Here is a 9,167-nt window from a genome sequence, read left to right as displayed (position 1 = left end):
TTCATGAAGAATGGACCAATAGACAAGCTCCAAAATTATCCAGGGGAAAGAAATCAAATAATATTTTATTAACTTACATTAAAAGTTACATAAAAACCTTTTCTTTGCTGCAAGTTCATTAACACTTGGGCTCAATTTCTGAGCTGCTGAGCTGATATTAAGTCTTTATTTTGGCTAAACTGCTGTTAGTTGTTAGGTGATGTGACTGGTGTGGAGCTGTGTAGAATTGTGTTGGACTAAGTTGTAACCACCGTCCCATATACTGTTGTTGGGGTTGGAGAGTCGGAGCATGTTACGTTGCAGTGCATGCTGGGGACTGTGGTGCAGTGCATTGTGAAACAAGCTAATATTAATAGGAAATTAAAATAATTTTGCAGGCTGGATAGGACTGTGTTGCAGGCCTGATCTGGCCTGCGGGTCTTGTGTTTGACACACAAGCCTTAAGAGTGTGATTTTGTCTCATGACAAACACTGAGCTGTGTGGAAAGTGTTTATGGAGCGGATGAAACTTTGAAGTGCTCTGAAAAGCAAGAAAATAAATTTTGTTAGCAAGTTAGCTTTGAGATATTCCTTTAACCAAAGATCAGACAGAAAGTGAATGAAACACTGAAAATGTGTTTAATAATGTCACTTCAAATGAATGAATGAATAACTTTACAGCAGTACAGCATTAATACACTTTCCGGGCATTTGCATGCTGCTGTCTCACAACCTATGGAACCATTTTATTACAAAGAGTTCCACAATCATTTCACTAACCACTTTACAAAACACATAGGGCTGTCTTCCCGTACATCACGTGTGTCAAGCTCCAGTCCTTGCGGGCCAAAACACTGCAGACTTCATCACGCTGCCTCATTAAATACACCTGATTCAGCTCATCAGCTAATTAGCAAGGCCTTCAAGAACTGAATTCAGAGCATTAGATGAGGGTAAACACTAATCTTCACAGCACTTTGGCCCAGAAGGTCCCCAGTTTGACATGCCTGCCATATATGGATTAGGCCTAGTCTTGGGTTACATTGCAGTGCCAATAACCAATTTTTTTTAGCCTATGCTTTAGCTCAATCTTGTTCCTGGCAACCGTACAAAACATTCAAAAAGAAATCGATGCAATGCTATTACAAAATAAAGCAACATTCAAAACATATCCATTCAATACAGATTCTACTTCATCATCAGGCAAGGACAGTCTTAAGCCTGAGGCACATACATGCTAATATGATCCAGCTATGGGGGGAGCTGATGGAGATGTCACATAAGCAGACCATCCCTGTTGACAGAGGGAATGAAATGCCTGTATGCATTATTAATTAGCTTTAGGGAGCACCCAGCAGGCTAAGGGGGGGAAGGGTCGAGGCAAATTAGAGGTCTAGCAGAGGTCTCTATAGATTCTATAGCTGCTTCTGGAAACACCTCTTCTCATCTCCCAACAAAGACATCAACACTAGCATTCCCCTCTCAGTCTGAGCCATCGTCATGACTCTTCGACTTGTGCTTCTTCTTCTTCTTGCGCTGCTTCTTCTTCTTCTTTTCCTTTTTCTTCTTCTCCTTTTTCTTCTTCTTCTTGTGGGTGTGGTCAGAGGAGGAGGAGGAGGAGCTGGACGTGGAGTCCGAGTCAGACGTGGTGTCCTGCAGGAGCTGCCTCAGCTGCTGGATCCTGTACAGAGGAGACAACATAGGATCAACACATGTCTGTGAGAAAAGATTAGTTTGCCCTCCAAGGGCTGCAAAGAATAGCTGAGAAAGTCAATTAGTCGTTGACAAAGAAAATTATGTCAAAATGACAACTTTATTTCCTGCCCCAACACACCTGATCTAGCTCCTAATCGGATGATGAGTTGGATCAGGAGTGTTGAGTGAAGGAATAACTGAAACTATGCAATGCTGTGGGTCACCAGGAACAGGATTAATGCTACATTTGACTGATAGGAAAGTAGGAATTAGGTCAATTGGAGTGCAGAATTATTTTCAGCCTTTTCAACCACAGGTTCGATATAAAAAGTGTGAAAAACATGGACGCCTCCATGAAAGCAAGTACTGTTAGAACAAGCTAGCCAGATAAAGTTAGCAATATAACATTAATCATAACTTCTCAGACAACATTATGGATTTAACCGACTACTGTGTTGACTGATGTACAGCAAATTCTCTTTTCAAATGAGAGAAGTGGTACAGTTGAGTGGTTTAAATAGGAAGTCATCAAAAAAGTGCAACAGTTCTTGTGGAGTCCTACAAGGTTCAGTTTTATGGCCTTTGCTTTTCTCTTTGTGCATGGTACCGCTAGATAACATCACTACATTGTTTACATCATCTACGTTGATGGCACGCAATTGTACATTTCCATTCCCTCTGAAAACCAAGACTCTGCTCACAGGTGTACTAGTTGTGTATGAAATATTTCTCAGTGGACGCCACAAAATTTTCTACAGGTAGAACAAGAAAAAACTGAAATAATAACTCTTGGATCTAAAATTCCAAGAAAGACTTTAGGCTCTTTTGCTTTGTATACCAAACCTGAAGTACAAACCCTGCGCTGTTTTATCTGGCATGTAAATGCAGTTAATTAAGGAGCTTTTTATTATTTGAAAAATATTACTAACGTTCTGCCTTTTCTGTCTCAGATTGATGCAGAGAAACTTGTTAATGCATTTGTTTCAAGCAGAGCGATTGTAATGCCCTTTTACTGTAAGAAAACAATCCATTCTCTACAACTCAAACAAACTGCATCAGCACAGATCCTAACAAAACCAAAAAGGACAGCCCATATCAACCCTGTTTTGAAAGAACTGCACTGGCTACCTGTATCTAGGATAGATTTCTGTTCTGCTACTAGTTTTTTAAGGCTCTAAGTGACCTTGAAGCACCCGCGTACCTCACAGAATGTCTGTCTGTTTATTTGTAACATGTAATCTTAGATCTGCAGATACCAGCCTTTTGCAGATACCTTCTGTAAAATACAGAGAACATAGAGAGACTCTTTCTGTTATGCTTCTAAACTGTGGAACTCAATTACAACTTTTATTAGACAGGCAAGCTCAGTAAACACTTTTAAGTAACATGAAAACGCATTTTTATTTTAGCGCTTAATTAAAACTATGTTTCTTTTGGTATTTATCCATCTTTACATTTAATCTGTCACTGCTTTATATGATTTTAATTTAATACTTATAGATTCCTCTATTACTGTTAAGCTTTGTCACCTGTCTATAAAGCACTTTGAGCTACCATTTGTATGAAAAATGCTCTATAAATAAACTTACTATTATTACTATGGACTGTGAGCAGCCATGTTAATTTGACATCATACACTGAATTCAAAGAACACTATCTCGACTTTCTGAGTATCTCCATTGTCGTCAGTTTTCATTTTTTTACATAATTTGGAAATGCCAGCTGCCCTTTTCACTGCATCAAAATTTCAAGACAAACTGATCAACAGAAATTTATTTTATCTTTACTTGAACTAAAAACTAAAAGTTTAAACTACAACTTAAAGTTTTTTATCTTCTGTGAAGTTCCTCTTTTGGATATACAAGGTTTTGTTCCAACAGTCCAATGCAGGAGCTGCTCTGCTGCATCTACCACACCAACAAGATCCCCACATTTTGGTATAATGTTATTTTAAATGTAGTTTAGAATGCTATAAAAAAAAAACTCAAAGAATGTGATTCGAGTTGTTCTGATAGTGAATGAACATACAGCCAACTGGTCACATCAATAGACCTGAGCTGAATATATGAGGAGTAAGAAAGTAGTTATCACATTTTCTAAGCCAACCCGTTCAAGTACAGTTTGTGAACGAAGCTACCAAAAATCAATTTGCCATGCTCTCTGAATCAAAACACGAATTAACTTGGATATGCATATGTTGACATCACAAGGTACAAAATACAGCCGACTTCAAAACAGCCTTTCCCATGCAGTCCTAAAACTCTATTAAGAATTTATCAGTGGAGCCTTGTTCTTCAGAGAGTCCATATCCTCTCCTAGAGGCCTGTATCCCTGGGAACAGCACAGCAGCCGCCCCCCGCTCACACACTGCCTCACTCCCATTGATTTGTTTCTCTTCATGCTGAGATGGTTGCATCAGTTCCAAAGCCGCTCAAATCTGTTTTTCAACTCTGGATTTTTAACAAGACTTTTCTTGTTTTCCGACATGCTGCTGAAAATCAGTCAAGTATCTCTGAAGAGCTACATTATTTAAAATCTTTAAGAAGAAATGTATTTTTCACACTGCTTGAGCTTAATAAGTATAAAACCTCAAAGAGATAGGAGGTGATTTGTTAGATTCCTCAATTTCATAATGCCCATAAGCCAAACAATTACAGAAAAAAAAGGCTAAAACAAAACTGTCAAAAATGTAACAGACACCACTCAGCCACCCAGACACTATGCAGCCTGAAAGAGGGTAAAGTAATGCTCCTCTACTGGAGACTAAATTAGAGACTAAAATCAACTCCATGGCCAGCTGAAAGTTTACTACTCCCCCAGCAGTAACTAATTAGCCCTTTATAACAGCAGTAAAACGTCATTACATAGCTGATGATAATTACAGCATGTTGAATAGTTACATAATTGTCTGAGCTACATGCTGTTTTGCTGCCCTGATACAGCAAAATACAGAACAAGCATTTATAAAGTATGTGCAGGAAAGGAAATCTTGTACCACTTTATAATCACATAACTGATTCTTACGCAGGCAGTAACTATTCAAATTGAAGTAAGATTACTTAAAAGGCATAATCTGCATGAACCATAATGGATAATTTCCGTTTAAATGAACAGACCATATCTGACTAACCCCTTCCAACGCACTGTAGTTGAATGTATTTGAATTTGAATGTTTTCTCTCGCCATGTATAGTCTTGTTTTGCAGATTCTGGAATGTGTAATTTGGTGATTTGGACAAAGACATAGAGCTTTGTTGGTTTATAGATTAAAGTGAGACACACTACGCTACTTCTGAATTACTTCAAATAAATTATTGCTCTAATTGCACTTAATGTCCTTGATCACTGTACTCCAAAAACTACCATTAAGTAATCTAATGTCATCTCTAATGTCATGGCATGAAAGACAGAGTAGGGAAATTTACCTTGTCTCTTTTTCATTGCGTTTGTTTTCCCTAATGATGTCATACATTGGGTCTTCATGTGCCTGCAAGCAAATAACTGGTTTAATATTAAAGTAGTTCATGAAAAGTATTTAAAAAGCATGAAAGGTACTATAAATGTTAAACTCTTTATATGCATTTTCCTTTCTTAGTTTCTAAATAATTAATGTGAACTTAGTATGTGCCTAAAGACTGTTATGAGAGCACCCACACACACACATGTGCTGATATAAATAAACCTAATAATGAGGTTTAAAACTTGGAGAAATTAGGTCCAGTTATCTTACAACAGCAACAATACTATACATAAGACCACCATTAAGCAGTACGTGTTTGGACATTAAATGTTGGTAACACTTTGCCAGGACACTCACCACCCTGAACTGTTCCAGTTTCTGGTTTCCTTTGATGAAGAAAGGGCATTCTCGGTCACCAGTCCTGTGGCCATAACGCTTGCATCTCCAGCCTAAAATACACACAAGACCCTTCTAATAGTCTCCTTATTTGAAGGAATCATTAGAGGCACAGAGTTCCCTAAGATTTCAGACAGTACATGACATGATTTGACCTCCTGTCTGCAAAAACAAAATTAAGCAAGGCCCACTTCATTTTTATAGTCCCATTTACTGACTTTTATTGAGTAAATAACAGCTCACACTGAATCCTCCTCACCTCTGAAAATAATTTAAAAACAGGTATAAACTACTGGAATAAAAAACGAGTACTATTTCCTTAGCTTGGTCATCTCTGCTTGAACGACACTAGGTTTAAATGCATGCATTTGGGACAGACTCCTGGGACATGCAGACTCTGCATGTCCTGTACCTGGCAATGTTATAAGTAGTGCTCTTTCTTTTTTTCCTTTTGAAAGGGACAAAATCCTTTTTCGTATACTTTATATTTTACCATGAGGTTCACTTACCACATTTGTGTGTACTTTGCATACCAAAAAGTCATATTTACATGACCATTTCAAGCCTCTCTTTATCCCTTAGAACTAAAACAGGTTATTTTTGTTGCTGTGTCTTTAAGACTGATATATGTGATTGACCTCTGTTCTGACTGATCGTCTCGTATTGTGTTTGATTCAAAAAAGAGTCTGGGCTGAAACAGTACTTATAACTTATATGTGAATGGGCAGAGCTAAACTGCTGTAGGCTGAATAGGTGGGTTTTATGTAAATGCACTGGTTTTTGTGCCATCATGAAAACAGTGAAATCAAAACAGGTTGTTTTGGCACCTTTGTTTCCATATATGGACTGTATACACTGGGAACTAAACAATACATTTTGAACACTGTTTGTGCACCACATAAAGCTCTTATTTTACAAGAAGTGATGAAAATTCATTTTTCCATAAAATGGGCCCTTGAATTCATCACTTGTCTTCTCCACCCATAGCTAAATTCAGATTATAATAATAATGCAGCTCGATGACAAGACAAATAAATAAACAATGTATTTAACTCAACTCTGAAAGTCCTCTTCTCTGGCATGTTGATCAGGCAGCTGCAAACAAACCCATCCATTCTGGTTGGTACTAGCCTGTATGTCAGGGAATTCTGGGTAAAAGGCCACTGCTCAGCACGTGTCAATGAAGACCTTGCCAAAGACCGCAATAAGTGTGCATAAAGTGCTTGTGAGTGCCACTTTGAAAGCTGAAATGGGACACCCTACAGCCTCAGGACCGCAAGTACATTAATTGGGACAAAGCTAAAGAGTCAATTCATAACTGCTTGGACAAAAGTGACACCACCTGGCCTGAAGGTGGTGCTAAGGGACTTCAATTTACTCATCTTGACAAGAAGACAAACTTACCTCATTTACCACTGAGCAGTTGTTTGTATGCCTATTAAACTCTCCCACACTTTGATTTATTGTCCCACCAAAGGGTTCTGTGTTTAAATTTAATCAACGCTGCCAAAAAAAGGAGGAAGGAAGGTTCCTGCTCACTTGTAAACGAGGTACAAATGAGAAACAGTCTCTTTCATCTTAGTTTAGTTTTGTCTTAGTTTTCCAACCTATGCTCACAGCTTATTATACCGCCTCTTCTTTTATCTTAGCAGGGAAATGACAGAGACGTCTGACAGCTTACTTACACTGCATGACTTTCACTTCCTTCCCCAGAGGCATCCATAGCCCTTTGGTGGGCGCATGAGCCAAGAAATTCCTGGCATCCTCATTACCAGGAGCATCAGGAATACAGTCTTCAGGTCTGTATTCTTCTTCCTGCAAAACCAGCCTGCTGAGCATAATATTCAACATCCCCATGACATAAAACTGAGTTAGCTACACACTTAAAAAGATGGTTCTTCAAGAGTTCTTTATTAAAGGCAATGGTTTTATTTAGAACCACGATGTCAAGCACGTAACAATAGAAGAATCCCTTTTGGTCCTATAAAGAACCATATATAAAACATTCTCCATCAATCTAAGGAACCATTTATGCATGCAAATGGTTCTATATAGATTTCATGGTTAGAACCACAGCCTTTACTAAAGAACTCTTGAAGGACCATCTTTTTTAAGTGCAGATGTAATGGGAAAAAAAATAATAAAATAAAAACAACAGACTTTATTATACATAGAAAGCACACGTTCATAATAATTTCAGACAACTACAGACCTTTATAAGTCCAGGGGGAGGATTTTCATAGCTGAAAAGAAAAACAGATGATAAAGATGTGCTCTGTAACGAAACATCACGTTGCTAAATTTTAGAGTTTCTGGATTTAAATATATTAACAGTTAATCTGTGCTGAGAGTGGCTGTTACTGTTACTGACAGTTCCGTAACATCATCCACAAGAGACTTTCAGCAGCGCACAGATAACCAGCTAAGCCCAAAGGGGAAATTATTACCGACATGTAACCTCAGAAAGCCTTTAACCAGTTAATGCAGCCTCCTAACTTACAAAGTCTCCACATGCTTTATCTTCTGCACCTCCTGGCTGAGCTTCGCAGCTTGTTTGTGGTATTTCTCCTCGTCCTGTTTTGAGTCTTTGTGCTTCTTTTTCTCGCGTGTTTCCTCGTGATGCTCTCTGCGCCGCTTTCTGTCTGACATTGCAGTCGGGTTTGTGTGTTTACTGTATGTATAAATGTTCAGTATCGCTGAAATACAGTTTAATGCTTTAACATAAATAAAATACAGATTCCCACAGTTTCAGCTGAGGCGCTGGAAAGTTAATAGCCTGCTATTCGCTTCCGGGTGAATTGGGGTGGCCCTCGTGTGTCACAGTAAGAGTCCTACAGAGGCGCTTCAAAGTCAAAGGGGAATTAACGTTACAACGATTTTTAAAAAAAGGTATTTAGTTAAATCGTTCCGATGTAAATAGTCACTCGGAGCGGTTTGATGTGAAACAGTGAGTTGCAGAAGCAAATTCCGACTCACATTTCTGTATTACGACCCTTGTGATAGGAGCCAGGGGTCACAATGTCTACAACACGAACAGAATAATTTTATTTAATTTGGGATCTTTCTGTTTTACATTAAAGTGGCCTGCATGTACCTCTCCGTCATGAATGGAAAAAAAACGAGCCAAACTTTCCTCAAACTATCGTAAAACAATGTCTCAAGACGCTTTTAGAGGCGTTAAACGATTAGGACGTCTGGTTCCTATCACCACTAATGTAAATCATTCTGGCTAAGTAACTTTCTATAGAATGACTATGTTTACATCTAAACTATTAATTTGTGCAGAAAGTTAGAAAAGCCCCCTTTAAACTAGTGGAAATGGACACAATCCGTACACACAGTCCTGATAGATGGTCTGCAGTTAACATAGGCTGTGTTTAAGATTTTTGCCAATCCGATTGAATACAATCCGATTACAGATTCAGACTGAGGTGTTTATATGCACACTCTATTCAACGATTTGATGGAAAATCTTCGTTTACATGCTCACTACAAGTAATCCGATTCAAAATGACGCGCATACGTGGAGTAGCGTTTAGAGTAAACGTTACCATGACAACGAACATCACGTGAGGTCCAGTCCGCGTGATATGAGTTTCCAGTTGGCGCGCTTGGGTTTTAATTGCTTTAAAATGATG

General features: G+C 38.4%; 1 protein-coding gene across 1 annotated transcript; it reads right to left on the bottom strand.

Moving 5' to 3' along the window:
- Positions 1-595: 595 nt before the first annotated feature.
- On the bottom strand, positions 596-8,379 carry rp9 (RP9 pre-mRNA splicing factor). Its single transcript, XM_036566421.1, has 6 exons — positions 8,030-8,379; positions 7,742-7,772; positions 7,215-7,344; positions 5,491-5,582; positions 5,099-5,160; positions 596-1,660 (listed from the first exon to the last, which is right to left on the bottom strand). The coding sequence occupies exons 1-6, from the start codon at positions 8,176-8,178 to the stop codon at positions 1,462-1,464; spliced, it is 663 nt and encodes a 220-aa protein (XP_036422314.1). The 5' UTR covers positions 8,179-8,379; the 3' UTR covers positions 596-1,461.
- Positions 8,380-9,167: the final 788 nt, after the last annotated feature.

Source organism: Colossoma macropomum, unplaced genomic scaffold, assembly GCF_904425465.1.
Source record: "Colossoma macropomum unplaced genomic scaffold, Colossoma_macropomum, whole genome shotgun sequence".
Lineage (NCBI taxonomy): Eukaryota > Metazoa > Chordata > Actinopteri > Characiformes > Serrasalmidae > Colossoma > Colossoma macropomum.
Note: the sequence above shows the minus strand (reverse complement) of the source record. Positions and strands in the feature narration are given on the sequence as shown.